The sequence below is a fragment of the Epinephelus lanceolatus genome, chromosome 18 (assembly GCF_041903045.1).
Source record: "Epinephelus lanceolatus isolate andai-2023 chromosome 18, ASM4190304v1, whole genome shotgun sequence".
Lineage (NCBI taxonomy): Eukaryota > Metazoa > Chordata > Actinopteri > Perciformes > Serranidae > Epinephelus > Epinephelus lanceolatus.
Genome location: NC_135751.1, coordinates 2,874,533 through 2,891,208, shown reverse-complemented (window position 1 = coordinate 2,891,208; position 16,676 = coordinate 2,874,533). Strand labels below are relative to the sequence as shown.

At 44.3% G+C, this 16,676-nt stretch overlaps 1 protein-coding gene across 3 annotated transcripts in view; it reads right to left on the bottom strand.

The window, feature by feature from the left end:
* The window catches only part of engase (endo-beta-N-acetylglucosaminidase), a 49,922-nt gene extending 37,943 nt beyond the window's left edge, over window positions 1-11,979 (bottom strand). Inside the window, exon 1 of one of the 3 annotated variants that reach the window (XM_033644745.2) lies at window positions 11,812-11,979. In XM_033644745.2, coding sequence (XP_033500636.1) covers window positions 11,812-11,909 — 98 coding nt within the window. In that variant the 5' untranslated portion in view covers window positions 11,910-11,979. Of the gene's footprint in view, window positions 1-11,526; window positions 11,546-11,811 lie in introns of those variants that run through there. The other 2 variants (XM_033644744.2, XM_078161383.1) reach the window with 2 other exon arrangements.
* Between the last annotated feature and the right edge of the window lie 4,697 nt (window positions 11,980-16,676).

Here is a 16,676-nt window from a genome sequence, read left to right as displayed (position 1 = left end):
TCCTGTCTGATGTGATGTCGATTTATTAAAAATGTTATCAGACCCATATATCAGTGTATTGTCAGTTTCCAGTTCTTATATTTCACTGTACATGCTTCCATTAGGTGATGACACAGAGAACATAACCTCAATTTCCACAGCTATGCAGATGACACCCAACTATATATTTCACTAGACCCAATCCATCTGTCATCTAACATCTGGATTGGCTGCAGTAGACAAGTGGATGCAAACCAATTTTCTTAAATTAAATGGTGACAAAACCGAAATCTTATTAGTTGGTCCCCAAGCAAAACGGGAGATAATTCTTTCCAAACTTGGCAGTTTGGCTGTGCAGGTTAAATCTGAAGTCACGAGCCTGGCTGTTATCCTTGACTCAGACCTAAATTTTAAATCTCACATAAAGAAGGTGACCAAAACAGCTTTCATTTCAAGCAGACTTGACTACTGTAATGCTCTCTTCACTGGTCTTCCAAAGCAATCCATTGACAAATTACAATTAATTCAGAACTCTGCTGCCAGGCTGTTAACTAGAACAAGAAAGAGAGAGCATATCACCCCAGTTTTAGCTAACCTTCACTGGCTTCCAGTATCTTTTAGGATTGATTTTAAAGTTTTTACTCGTTTTTAAGGCTCTTAATGGGTTGGGACCAGAGCATGTGAGCAGAGCGGAGCGGGGAGCGGGAGGATTTTGCGTTGAGCGAGGAGCGGCTATTTTTTTAAAAGGTGGAGCGGAGCCTTATCTCTCGCTCCAATTTCGCTCCGGTCGCTCATGCCCCATCCAGAATGCATCTTTGCACCTGCGCACACCCACACTATTTTCTTTCAAAACTATGGAGTTTACTGTGTACTTCAGAAAAGAAACTGAGAAGAGAAGCAGCGGTACCGTGGAGAACAGTCCCTAACTGCGGGGAGAGGCGAGAGGGCTTCGGAGGTCGGCCGCTTAACCTGGTCCGTCTCCTCCACACTTTGACTATTTCCACCCTGCCAGCGGTACCGTGTAGAACGGTCCCTAACTGCGGGGAGAGATGAGGGGCTTCCCCGGAGAATCTACCAAGCTCATGTTTTATTGGTGCCGTAGCATTGTTCCGACCTCTCATTGTTCCGACCTCTCATTAGTCAGACGTCCCGTTGTTTCGATATGTGATTATTACTGTAGCCTATTTGTGTACCATAGAGGATCAGCAACGCAAAAAAAGTAGGCTACTGGTCGAGATACAAGTGTCATAGAGAGGAGAGAATGAAACACCATAACCTCCTGTTATTAACTCTGGGGTCGGGGTCGTGTGGGGAGCTCTCCGCGGTGCTGAATGGCTCCCAGCGGGCATATTTCTGCCTTGATGGTCCGCTGCGACCAGCTCTGGGTCAGCTGGGAAAGGCTTGAGTTGAAGCAGGCTCACGGCTTATGTGTTTACCACTTTCTTTTTCATTTTAACCCACACCATGATTTTTTTTCTGACCCTAACCAAGTGGTTTTTGTGCCTAAACCTAACCAGACCTTAACCACAGGGCATCATGAACAATGGGTTTAATATGGTCGGAACAATGGGATGTCGGACCAATGGGCTGTCGGAAAAATGGGCAGACCCCGTTTTATTTGTGAATAGAAGATTACAGGTTAGGGTAGTACGATGCAGTTGTTTTGAGCGGAGTGGTGAGCGAGTGGAGCGGGATAAAATTTATGATGGAGCGGAGCGGAGCGAAGAATGCGCTGAACCAAGCGGAGCAGACGAACAGGGCAAAATGACAGGTCTGCGAGCGAGGAGCGGAAATTTTCACCCGCTCCGCTCGCATGCTCTGGTTGGGACCAGCCTACATTACTAATTCTTTGTCGTTTTATAATCCTTCACGGCCTCTTAGATCCTCTGCTGCCGGCTTTTTAAATACAAACTACTCTAATAAGAAAATTGGCAGCTCAGCCTTTTTTAACTATGCACCAAAATTATGGAACTCACTACCCAAGGATATAAGAGATACAAGCTCTGTGAACATTTTCAAACAACAATTGAAAACTTATTTATTCAACATTGCTTTCAACTAAGTCACTATTCCCTGATTTTTATCCCCATCGTTCACATTTTTTATCTACTTCCATGCATTCCGCTGTTTTACTTTTATCTTTTACATATTATATTATTCTTGGTTTCATTGTGCAGGATTTGCACTTGTTTTTTTTTTGTTTTTTTAAAATTGTATTTGTCTGTTTTTATTTTGTTGTAAAGCACTTTGAGCTACACCTCCCTGTATGAAAGGTGCTATATAAATAAAGTTTATTATTATTATTATTATTATTGAGTTATTAAAATGCTTTACAGGCAATCTGTAATTTATGTTCATGGTTCAACCTCCATTTTACAAGAATTCTCATGTAAATTAGCATCATATCAGTTAGCTGCTGCAGAGCAGCTGAGCAGACCTACAGAGGCTAAATAAATTGTGTCTTGACTGTAAGGTTAATATTTTCAGAGGGAAAAAATACAAGACAACAGCTTTCATTAAAGATCGGTCAGATACAGTCAGGACTTCACATCTGTACAGATGTTATTTTAAGAATCCTCACATCCCACTGACCACAAGTCTTTGTAACGCTGTGTAATACTTCAATAATTACAACAGTCCAATGTTAATATACAGTAGACTCTGTATAGTTTATGATGAATGTATTTAGTCTCTGACAACTAAATTTCACCATCAGTCACACAACATCTTTTCCGTTCACAGAATAAACCTTCAAATCAGACAAATAAAATCTGAATATCTGAAATTCAACATCTTGTTGAGTCAATACCAAACCAATCACCTGTTAGATCAGGTGAGAGCCAGGCATTTCCCATCATGCTCCGGGTCTTACAGTCAGTGGAGAGCAACTGTAGAGCCTGGCCGTAAAAACTGTGGCCACGTCACTCTCGCGAGATTATCGCTGTCCACTTTTGGATGACGTCAGAGCAAGTCAGGATGAAGTCGGACACAAAACTAACTGGCATATATTGTGCAGCGTTCACCGGTGATCAAATCTGCACAGGCTTGGCTCATCTCGAACGAGCCTAACGTGACATCTAGCAGGTCATTTGAGTGGCAAGCTGACTGCTCTAATGCTATTTATGGAATATAACTTTTTTTGTTGGATATTCCAAGCAACAGGGGGTGAGTATTGATACAAAATAATGTTTTATGGTATACAGTAAAACATCTAACTTTAGTTAAGCAATTTATGTGTTATATAATGTATTCTTTAAGTAATGAGCCCATGCTTGTATCCCAGCAAGCATTTTTTGGTTTAAAAAACGTCTAATAGCCGTCTACATGAAGACCTGACGTCTAGGCTAAATCACGGCTGAATTTGGGCTGTCAGTGAAAATTTGGTAGACATCTAACCATAGCCAAAGTGTAGACATCATCAGTTATACGGCTATGTAGAGACCATGTCCAAAAAATGGAGATAAACATATTTTAATTACTGTTGACTCTCCATACGTGATTGAATATCATACCACACGCCATCTGCAATGGCGAAAATTACATTTAATCAATTTCAGAATTAAATCGGCTAGATTTGGGTTACATGTAGCTAGACTAAATCAGAGCTAAATATAGCCAATACGTTTAAATCACGACTATTGCTTGCTGGGATGTATCTAGCCCATGAAACGAAAGTTATGTATGTAACTACAGTTCTATGAATCCTGGATGACCACCAGAGGCGGTGCTTTAAGTACTGACTGTCTCCATCTCGCGCATGCACAGATCGAGTATCTATACCAACAAAGTCACCTGTGACCCCTGATGACCCCGGATAACCTATATCTCCCGGTGACATCAGAGGATCTGTTTCTACAGAATCTTATCACGAAACCACAAGGATTCTGAGTGACAGAACACTCTGGCGGTCATCCAGGATTCATAGAACCGTAGTTACATACATAACTTTCGTTCTGTTTCATCCTTCCTGAACGCCAGAGGCGGTGCTTTAAGCACTGAATGTCTCCATCTCGCGCATGTGCAGGTCGAGTATCTATACCAACAAAGTCACCTGTGACCCCTGATGACCTTGGATAACCTATATCTCCCGGTGACATCAGAGAATCTGTTCCTGCAGAATCTTCTCACAAAACGGTGCTTTAAGCACTGGATGACCCATAACAACAAAGTCACGAGGAATCCCAATACATACCTCATTGAGAGGAAGCAGTAGACCCGGACAACAGGACCACACCCAGTGGATGGGAAGTGGCAACATTCACCCGACAGAACCTGGAGAAGGTATTCCATGAAGCCCATGATGCCGCAGCACATATGGCCTCCAGGGGCACACCTTGCAGGGCTGCCCATGTAGAGACAGCCCGAGTAGAATGGCACCTCACCCCGGATGGCAGGGGTTGACCACTTGTTTTATATGCCTAGGTGATGACATCCACAATCCAGTGAGACAGCCGCTGTTTGGAGAGAGCGCAGCCTTTCTTAGGACTGCCATAACAGAGAAACAGCTGTTCTGACCACCTTATACTCGCGGCTGCAGTTACATAGACTCTTAAAGCCCGCACAGAACACAGCAGCCTCAATTTGTCCTTCCCCTCGCCTTCTGGGGGGGTAAACTGCACCAGATGGATCGGTCGATTAAGGTTTGATGGTGACAGAACCTTAGGAAGAAAAGCTGTATTCGGCCACAGAGTGACCCCTGAGCCATCGGAATTCCACCTCAGACATGAGTCACTCACGGACAGGGCATGTAGCTCCCCAAAACGCTTTGCTGAAGTGATGGCAAGTAGAAAAGCAGTCTTTGCAGACATCCACTTCAGTTCCGCCTGTGCCAGGGGCTCAAAAGGAGGTAAACACAGAGCATCCAACACTATATGCAGATCCCATGCTGGAGCTCTAGGCGCTTGTGGAGGACGTAGCCTCAAAGCTCCCTTTAGAAAGAGGGACACAAGTCTGTGGCACCCCACCATGTTGTTATCAACTCAAGCATGTCGAGAGGAAATGGCTGCCACGTATACCTTCAGGGTAGCGGGGGACTGGCCGTCCTGTAGGAGCGACTGTAGGAACTCAAGCACTTTAGGAACTGAAAAGCTCACTGGGTCCTCACCCCTGTCCGAACACCACGCAGAAAACAACTTCCACCTGTTTTCATACTGGACTCTGGTAGAAGGCGCCCTGGCATTCAGTACAGTATTGCAGACAGTGTCTGTGCAATCAGTCAGCAGTGGGTCGGGCCCTGCAGCGGCCAGACCCATAGCTGCAGACGGTGAGGGTCGGAATGCCAAATTTGGCCCCCTAACTGAGACAGGAGATCCTTCCTGTCGGGGAGGCGCCATGGTAAGCTGTGGCAGAGCCTGTGCAGCAGAGGAAACCATGTCCTCCCTGGCCAGAAGGGGGCTACCAGCAACAACCTGTGGCCCCGCTGGAGGGCCCTCTGCAGTACTGGAAGAATCAGAGGGATTGGTGGGAATGCATAAAGAAGACCCTCTGGCCAATCGTGGGCAAGAGCATCCTGGCTCAAAGGGCTTGTCTCCTCTGTCCAGGAGAACCAGAGGGGGCAATGGGTCGACTCCTCTGTGACAAAAAGATCTACCTCTGCCCTGCCGAATATGTCCCAGATGTTGAGCACCACCTCTGGATGAACCCGCCACTCCCCCGGCGGAGGCTTGCAATGGGAGAGGAAGTCTGCAGCCTGGTTCCGCTCCCCAGGCAGATACATTGCCCTCAGGCTGGCTAGGCGGGGGCCCGCCCACATCAAGAGATCCCGGGACACCTGCAACAACTGTGCAGACCTGGTGCTCCCCTGGTGGTTTATGTGAGAGACGGTTGAGACATTGTCTGACCGTACAAGCACACGCCTCCCTCTCAGATGTGGAATCAAGTACCTGAGTGCCATGTGCACGGCCCGTAGCTCCAGCACATTGATGTGCTCTGTGCAGTCCCCAGCAGACCACAGCCTCTGAGCTGTCCAGTTCTGACACACTGCACCCCATCCTGAGAGGGAGGCATCTGTTGTAATGGCCTCTCAACGGGATGGAATGGAGCCCATGGACATGCACTGAAGCAGATATGACCGCTCTCTCCATGGAGCCAGAGCAAGGAGGCAACGCCGCGACACCTTTAATGTCCTGCGCCGGTGCCATTTGGCATCCAAGTGGAAGCTGTTCAGCCACCTCTGAAGGGGGCGTAGTGACAGCAAACCTAAGGGAATCACAGTTGCAGCAGCCGTCAGCTTTCCTAAGAGGTGCATAAACTGGAGATAGGGTAGCCACCTGCCCTCTCGGAAGAGGGGAAGGAGGCGGAGGATGTCTTCCACCTGGTGAGGCGATGGACAGGCCTTCATGGTGATCGTGTTCAGAGCCACCCCCAGAAAAATTGTACTTTGTGAGGGAACCAGGCAACTCTTTTTGAGATTGACCATGACACCCAGCTGGGCCACATGAAAGAGGAGCAGCACCGTGTCCTGGGCCACCTGAGACTGGGATGGTGCACAGATGAGCCAGTCGTCCAGGTATGGCAGGATCTTCATGCCCCGCAACTGTAGTGGCGATAGGGCTACTGCCACGCACCTGGTGAACACCCGTGGGGAAAGTGAAAGGCCAAACGACGACCGGCCCCGGGCCCTCAACGCCTGGCCCCCCGGCCTCTAGAGGCTCTGGGGGGGCGACGGGCAGCATAAAAGGTCTGAGGTTGTCTAGAGGGCAGTCGCTCAGGGACACGAAAGTCCTGGGCTGCCCGCTGAGCAGGCTGCTGAGCCGGGCACTGAGACCTAAGGTGGCCACTGGGGTAAGTCTGTGGATGAGAGCAGCGCTGGGGGGCAGCTGAAGAACCCCTAGGCCTGCTGGGAGGAGGCGCACTTCTGTGGAGCTCAGAAAGCTGTTGTCTTGTCTGTCTGGCTTGGACCGTGCGCTCGAGTGCCTCTAAAGCAGCTGACCCAAACAGCTCACCAGGTTCCACCAGAACACTGCGGAGGGTCCTCCTGCATGACTCAGTGAGAGGTGACTGTGCCAGCCAAACCTGGCGATGAGCCTGGACGAGAGTAGACGTCAACCGCCCAAGCTCTCTGGACATAAGCGCAAAAGCCTGCAGAGACACATCACTAAAATTGTGGATGGAAGCATCCAGCATAGCCTCCTGCAGGGATGCTGAGAGAGCGAGCATGAGGTGTGACAATGAATTACCTATGCGTCCCATGCGTGACGCTGCGTCATAGGCTTTGGAGAGCAGGTCATCTGTGACCCGACACTGGGGGCGAGGACACCTTGCATCTGGCCTCAGAGTCTCATCAGGCAAGACAATGAGAGCAGCCATAGTCGGCTCAATCGCTGGCATGCGACCCAAGCCAAACTTGGCTGCATCCTGCATGGCTGCCAGGGTTCGGCCATCGCATGTTGCATGAGAGAGGGCTCTAGTATCCCTCCAGCAGCATGCAATAAAGGTGGCAGGGGCCGGACTATGCCTGAAAAAAGCACTGGCAGGAGCTGGCTGAGCTTGTGGAACATCCAACTGAAGGCGGGCCAGGGCCATACGAATGATAGCCCCATAGAGTTATCCTTGGAACTGGCCCCAGAACTGCGGGCCGAAGAACGGAAGCTCACATCAGAGGCACGGGAGGCTGGCTCCTGGGAGACCACGTCTGCCCCATATTCAGCAAACTCAGTGGCCGAAGCCGCCATAGAGAGCACATCATCATCCTCCGGATCCAACATGGCCGCAGGAGGAGCAGTAGCACCCACATCCCCTGCACCAGTCCCAGACTGGAGGGCTAGGAAGAGGGATTTCATCTGGTTAAGCTCCTCAGTTAACTGGTCCACCTTGGAGGAAAGTTTGGACTCTTTGGCCTACTTCCTGGAGGAGGCGCCCTCAGTCTCAACAGCCTGACGTTTTGACCGGCTAGGTTGAGCTGGAGTCAACTGTTCTGGTGATGGAACATGGCCCAACAGTTGTTCCACCTCAGCCAGTCTAGCAGCCCTCACTGCCCGAGGCATAGTCTCACTCACCAGACCTTTCTCAAGAAAAGAAAGGTCTGGCTGGGCCAACTCTCACTTTGAGATTGGAGAAAAAAACGCCCTGGCTGCTTGTACTTCTTTCAACCAATCACAATCGTTCTGGGCGGTGCCACAGCAACGGTGCGCTTGCAAAAATATTGCCGGGGGGAAACAGGTTTTGGTGTAACACGCCCACAAAAATATTGCCTACAGGACGCGAACCATGGCAGAAAAATGGCTACATCCCCGCAAGATCAAACACCGCAAAAGTTAGTAAAGGACGTGTTGAAAACGGTTGAAAACTGCTGCACAACCAGAGGTGGTAGGGCGGGTGGCTTGTTCCGCCCAATGAGAGGCTGATCTCTGCAGCGAACTTCCGCCCACTCAGACTACCCGAGGCATGAAGCTGCAGTTCATGCATGGATCCTCCGAAAGGCCCTCCCTCAGATGCTCGAGACCAAGGCACGAGGGACACGTCATGGCCATCTTCAGGCTGCAGAGAAGCCATACAAGCCGAACAACAGTGGTTGCCCAACATAGTGACAACCAGCGGAATTTAACCCAAAGAATAACAACAAATGCTGGGAGGGGGAGCGAACACACTACCGTCACCAACAAGGGTTGCAACAAATATATATAAGTTAGGCTTAAGTGTAAACACCTCAGCTAACTATACAGTCAATAGGTGGACAACACACCTATGCTGGGAGCGGGAGCGAGAGCACTGCTTTCACCAACAAAGGTTAGATTGCTGTGGCTATAAACACAAAAATTGGCACAACCGAGTTGCCACCAAAATGTATAAATTAAAGCAGGCCGAGCGAAAATGCAGGTGATAACTATGAAATCAAAGCACACACAGCTAACTCTTTAAATAGTTAATAATACACACCTATGCTGGGAGCGGGACCGAGAGCACTGCCTTCACCAACAAAGGTTAGATTGCTGTGACTATAAACACAAAAAATGGCACAACTGAGTTGTCACCAACATGTATAAATTAAGCAGGCTGAGCGAAAACGCCGGTGAAAACCATGAAAGTAAAGCAAGCACAGCTACAAGTTAGCTCAAGCGGGCACAATGCTAACCGCTAAGACAGGTAAACAAAGTACATTAAATAACACTACAAATGTCGGGAGAGGGAGCGAGTACACTGCCTTCACCAACAATTAGTTAGCGTTATAAATAATAAGAAAAAACTTAATAAAGTAAATTTATCACTAAGCTGTAACGTTAGAGACCAACCGATTTTAGGATGATGATCCGAAGGAGAGTCCACGGCAAACCGCAACAATCCTCTCATCAGAGTGTTAGCTCGTCGCAGCCCTTGGAGGGCGAGCAGCTCGCAACTCCGACAAAGTTGTCACAAGGCTACCCGCGACGAACAGCAGTGAAGCAACGTTGAAATTTTAGCTTTTAGCTAGAGCTCAGTGACGTGCAGTCCACCTGCGAAAAGCGAGAAGATGAACAGGAACAGATCCTCTGATGTCACTGGGAGATATAGGTTATCCGGGGTCATCAGGGGTCACAGGTGACTTTGTTGGTATAGATATTCGACCTGCGCATGCACGAGATGGAGACATTCAGTGCTTAAAGCACTGCCTCTGGTGGTCAGGAAGGATGAAATAGAACAGATGTTACAGAAATATGACCTGACCACACTGATTTGTCATTCTTCCTGGGCAAGCAGAATATCAATCAATCAATTTTATTTATAAAGCCCAATATCACAAATCACAATTTGCCTCACAGGGCTTTACAGCGTAAGACATCCCTCTGTCCTTAGGACCCACCTTGAGAGAATGGTTCACTCAGTCTAATTCAATGAATGTAACTACTCAGCCGTCTGAACTGGAGTCCAATCCAATTCCATCTGGTTCACTAATAGGCAGTTTGAATGGTTAACTACAATAATTGTGACTGGCAGGAGGGATTCATGAGCTCTCAGATGTTCGACAAGCTGGCCTGATACGTATCGGACACTTGGAAGAGTTGTTCAAAAAGATTCATTAGTTCAAATTTAACTATCAGTATTAGAGCTGAAGAAACCTCTGGGATGAGAGGTGATACGTCTTCAAGAAACTCAAGAAAGTCCAGTTGCCTACGATGTAGCACTTAGGACAAGCCGGCATGCTTTTTGAACCATTCTGACCCACAATCCTCTGCACAGCAGACGATACATCACATTGACTGAGATGCAAACAGGTGACAGCTTGACAGCACATTGACTGCTGACTAACAGCTGTCAGAAGCTGCTATGATGGATGACATTGCATTCAAGGACCTCCTATAATACACCAGGCAGTTTCTCTCTCTCTCTCTCTCTCTCTCTCTCATGTCCTGTTACTGCATCTTGCTAACTCGGCCGTACTGCATGTCACTAACTCGGCTTCTTCTCCGGAGCCTTTGTGCTCCATTGTCTCGCAGGTTAACTTATATCACAGCGGTGCCTGAATAGTGTGACGTGTGTGGTTGTGCTGCTGCCGTGGTCCTGCCAAATGCCTCCTGCTGCTGCTGTTATCATTAGTCATACTTCTACTGTTATTATACACATATGATTATTGTCACATATGTATACTATCAGATATTAATATATACTTTCAACATATTGTACCACAATAGCCGTAATTATTATTATAATATTATTACTTTCATTAATGTTGTTGTAAGCTACTGTCATTACCGTCTGTCCTGCATCTCTCTCGGTCTCTGTCTCTCTTTCTGTCTCATTGTGTCATACGGATTACTGTTAATTTATCATGATCAGAATCAGAATCAGAAATACTTTATTGATCCCAGAGGGGAAATTATTTATGTTACAGGTGCTCCTTGCAAGAGAGGAAAGATACGTGAAAATATAAGAAATTTAAACAATAGTATTAACAAATATATAGTTAAATAAACAGGAATTATTAACAAACATAAACGTAAATAAATATATATATACATATATATATATATATATTGTAAACTGAACAAGATTATTTACACAAACAGAATATATACAGTCAGGGTGAAAGGGGTTATTGCACAAGTTGATCTGTTCTGTACGACATCTATTGCACGTCTGTCCGTCCTGGAAGAGGGATCCCTCCTCAGCTGCTCTTCCTGAGCTTTCTACCATTTTTTTCCCTGTGAAAGGGTTTTTTTTGGGGGAGTTTTTCCTTATTCGCTACGAGGGTCCTAAGGACAGAGGGATGTTGTATGTTGTAAAGCCCTGTGAGGCAAATTGTGATTTGTGATATTGGGCTTTATAAATAAAACTGATTGATTAATTGAAGTAACTGATGACCACTTAAGTAGTAACAAAAGTATTACTTATTGTTTAATTGAATAAAATAATCAGAAACATAACCCACAACAAAAGAGCATAAGTATTACTACAATGAGAAATGTACAGTCTCTGTACTTTTACTATCGTGAATATAATATGTTAGAAGCTACAATGTATGCATAATTATTGCAAAATAACAACAGCAGAGCTCTCCGGGTAACGGATAAATAAGAAAGAGGGTCAAAGGTCATGTCCAGATTGCGTACATACTGCATGGAGTACACGTACTTTTTCAAGTCAGCTATAGTGCCTATTAAAAGTAAAAGGAACACATTTCGTTCACTTTCCAGCAGAGGCCAACTTCACCTCGAACCAGCCTGATCATTAAAGGTCGAAACACCACGGAGCCAGTGACCTTATCATTTTACAGTTAACCGTGTTAGCTAACTGTGTTACCATGTTAGCTAACTGCTATCTCTCTCAATGACTAGAAGAATTCAACTTTACGTGAATTAAATTGCCACCGTGCTACTGTAAACTGTAAGCACAGTGAGAGTAACTGAGTAACGTTACAGTAAGTCTCGCGAGTCGCTCCTCACGCCGACATCATCATGTTCCTCTCCGTCCTCTCTGCGCAGTGGAAGACTGTTTGCGTCGTCACTCAGAGCCATTCTTCTCAACAAAGCTGAGAGACAAACTGTTCTACAAAGGAAAAACACTAAGTGTGTGTTCTGCCAGCAACAACAGCTCAACACTTCCGACCCCACTCCTTCACAATAAGAGCGTCATTTCTAAACGCTAAAATGACAAAAACCTAAAGGCCTTGTACTAAAGTAACCAATAATATACAAAAATGTGACTTACATAAGGCAGTGTATTAAGTATCTTTTATATAAAGTTATTGGGTTAATTTGAGTTTTTACTATGTTACAATGCAGACCTGCATTAATAGAGATGCAGTCAGTTTAACACTATCCAGCAACTTTTTGTTTGTATTGTCTCTTTTGGAGGAGTTCATGCAGTGCCAGTTTTTCTTGATTGCTAAGAGGCATTTCTTGAATTTCTTGAATGCTCCATTTCTCAAAATTACAAACACAAATGAAAAACTTCACACCCATCCCCACAAACCCAAAACTTCTAAGATAAAATAAGACTTTATTAATCCCACACCAGGGAAGCTCCACAGTCAGAAGCAATAGAAAAAACACAAAAAAGCAATTGAGTGCCAAAAGAATAACATTATCCACACAAATGATATATCTGCTTCTTCAACAAAGTCTTGTGATGCTCACAATAAGGAGATTTTATTGAATAGGACGTAGGATTTCATTGGGTGTCTTTTTCAAGTGGTTTTTCTCTGTCTTATCAGCAGCTATACTGACTGGCAGAAAATGCCCCAGCTATGAAGACACAGGTGATTGGCTGATGAGACCATCACTTTCTGTCTCTCACTGATGCATCTGTCTATCTCTCTCACACACTGTCACACACACAGACAAACTCAGACAAACACACAGTAGTGCTGCTACAGCTACTTCTACTACAACTACTACTTCTACTACTACTTTTACTAGCCTACAAACATACTTTTTCACCTACTAATTACTACAATTGGAACAAGAACATTCAGATGTCTTTATTAAAGTCCCTGCCTCTCCAAAAAGGACACTGTCTCTTTATATACATAGACGTCGCATTGACTGCCTGAGCGCGTCCTAGCCGGCCGCCATCTTGGATGGGTCTCGCTTCGCCTCCACAGTGCATTCACTTCTATTGAGGAAGGAGCTGTATGCACAAGTAAAATAGAATAACTCACTGAATTTTCAGCTGATTTTCACGCGGTTTGGTTTGTTACAAACGGCACACATGTAGTTATGATACAGGATGCTTTCGTACATTAAAAATGCGGGATTTCATGCTTTAATACTTTATGCAGATAGCAACAGCATGTCATTTAGGTCACAACACAGTTCTTTTATTCACCTCAACCCCAGAGTGGGATATGTATATATATATATATATATATATATATACAGTACAGGCCAAAAGTTTGGACACACCTTCTCATTCAATGCATTTTCTTTATTTTCATGACTATTTACATTGTAGATTCTCACTGAAGGCATCAAAACTATGAATGAACACATGTGGAGTTATGTACTTAACAAAAAAAGGTGAAATAACTGAAAACATGTTTTATATTCTAGTTTCTTCAAAATAGCCACCCTTTGCTCTGATTACTGCTTTGCACACTCTTGGCATTCTCTTGATGAGCTTCAAGAGGTAGTCACCTGAAATGGTTTTCCAACAGTCTTGAAGGAGTTCCCAGAGGTGTTTAGCACTTGTTGGCCCCTTTGCCTTCACTCTGTGGTCCAGCTCACCCCAAACCATCTCGATTGGGTTCAGGTCCGGTGACTGTGGAGGCCAGGTCATCTGCCGCAGCACTCCATCACTCTCCTTCTTGGTCAAATAGCCCTTACACAGCCTGGAGGTGTGTTTGGGGTCATTGTCCTGTTGAAAAATAAATGATCGTCCAACTAAACGCAAACCGGATGGGATGGCATGTCGCTGCAGGATGCTGTGGTAGCCATGCTGGTTCAGTGTGCCTTCAACAGTGTCACCAGCAAAACACCCCCACACCATCACACCTCCTCCTCCATGCTTCACAGTGGGAACCAGGCATGTGGAATCCATCCGTTCACCTTTTCTGCGTCTCACAATGACACGGCGGTTGGAACCAAAGATCTCAAATTTGGACTCATCAGACCAAAGCACAGATTTCCACTGGTCTAATGTCCATTCCTTGTGTTTCTTGGCCCAAACAAATCTCTTCTGCTTGTTGCCTCTCCTTAGCAGTGGTTTCCTAGCAGCTATTTGACCATGAAGGCCTGATTGGCGCAGTCTCCTCTTAACAGTTGTTCTAGAGATGGGTCTGCTGCTAGAACTCTGTGTGGCATTCATCTGGTCTCTGATCTGAGCTGCTGTTAACTTGCCATTTCTGAGGCTGGTGACTCGGATGAACTTATCCTCAGAAGCAGAGGTGACTCTTGGTCTTCCTTTCCTGGGTCGGTCCTCATGTGTGCCAGTTTCGTTGTAGCGCTTGATGGTTTTTGCGACTCCACTTGGGGACACATTTAAAGTTTTTGCAATTTTCCGGACTGACTGACCTTCATTTCTTAAAGTAATGATGGCCACTCGTTTTTCTTTAGTTAGCTGATTGGTTCTTGCCATAATATGAATTTTAACAGTTGTCCAATAGGGCTGTCGGCTGTGTATTAACCTGACTTCTGCACAACACAACTGATGGTCCCAACCCCATTGATAAAGCAAGAAATTCCACTAATTAACCCTGATAAGGCACACCTGTGAAGTGGAAACCATTTCAGGTGACTACCTCTTGAAGCTCATCAAGAGAATGCCAAGAGTGTGCAAAGCGGTAATCAGAGCAAAGGGTGGCTATTTTGAAGAAACTAGAATATAAAACATGTTTTCAGTTATTTCACCTTTTTTTGTTAAGTACATAACTCCACATGTGTTCATTCATAGTTTTGATGCCTTCAGTGAGAATCTACAATGTAAATAGTCATGAAAATAAAGAAAACGCATTGAATGAGAAGGTGTGTCCAAACTTTTGGCCTGTACTGTATATATATGTACAGTATATATATACTGTATAAACATACTGTATAAACACAATATACACAAGACAAAACAGTATAGCATATTATGTATAGCACACCTTTGTGCACATATTCACTTTTCCACCAGGTGTGCTGCAAATATCCCCTGCTGCTCATCCTTCTGTATCTTTTTTCAAAATATCTTGACCACAGTCCCATTTTCATAGTTATAATACCAATACCAAAATTAATTTCAGTGTTTATGTAAATATTGAAAATGTTTTTTTACTACTTTTGAGGGATCACAGCAGTCACTGTAATAAGAATAAGAAGAACTTTATTAATCCCCAAAGGAAATTTCAAAGAAGTCTGTAAGATCATCTATTTAACAAAGAATTATGAAGTCTGATGGCTGTGGGTATAAAAGAGAGTGAGTGTGTGTGAGAAATAAACTCAATCAACAATCAAGCATTTTCTTTATTAAAATATATTAATAAATGTATTAATATGTTATACTATGTTTTGTATCGGGTATATTGTGTTTATACAGTATGTTTATACAGTATATACAGTATATGTGTGTGTGTATATATATATGTATATATATGTATATATACATGTGTATATATATATATATATATATATATTTATATATATATCCCACTCTGGGGTTGAGGTGAATAAAAGAACTGTGTTGTGACCTAAATGACATGCTGTTGCTATCTGCATAAAGTATTAAAGCATGAAATCCCGCATTTTTAATGTACGAAAGCATCCTGTATCATAGCTACATGTGTGCCGTTTGTAACAAACCAAACTGCGTGAAAATCAGTTGAAAATTCAGTGAGTTATTCTATTTTACTTGTGCATACAGCTCCTTCCTCAATAGAAATGAATGCACTGTGGACAAAGAGTATGGATACCAAGGGGTGAAGCTCAGTTGAATTTCTGCCAACAGCCACTAGGGGCGCTACCGCCATTTTGGACTGTTGAGCTTGGACTGTTGCGCCAGAGATATTGGATAATATCTCTGGTTGCGCCCAGACAACATGCAAGATGTCAAGGAGAGAGGAGAAAAAAAGTAAATGAAAACAGTGTAGTGCAATTAACTGCAACAACTATCAGTGGAACACCCCGCACCTGGCCTTCCATCGTTTCCCGAAGGATCCCGACAGGTAAGAACTCCTGAGGTCTAAGTTTTAAAGTGTTTTAATATCCATTTAATATGCCAGTTTTGGAGGGAAGATAACACTTATAGAAGATTAACTTAATTACTCCTTCAAAATCACTCTATAAGCCAATCTACCAAATATATATACATATATACATATATATATATATATATATATGGCCTCTTGGACCATTTATATCAGAACTGATTACTGCTTTAGCATTAAAATATATCATATTAAAATAGCCTATATTATTATTACTGTCCCCTTACTGTACAAACTGTAAATAAATCTTTATTCCTGACTATGTGACTTCGCCATTAATGTGTTTCTAATTAAAATATTGAATTTTTTTTTGTAGATTGAGTGATTAAGTTAATCTTCTCATAAGCGGATGTAACATGTAGAGATGCCATCTAGGCTGTTTTTCTTCGTTTTGTGTTTTTTTTTTAAAGGTCTATATTTTGCTTTACAAAAACGTGAAAAAGCAGCTGTGACCAAGCTATCACGAGGTGAGTAGCATTGTAAGCATAATTAATAGCGATATACTTAAGTTTGTCTGTGTGTTTTTGTATGCAAGCGGGTCTGCTGCGGTCTGCTGACACTCCAATATGGCGGCAGTAGGACGAAACCATGGGCGAGTCTG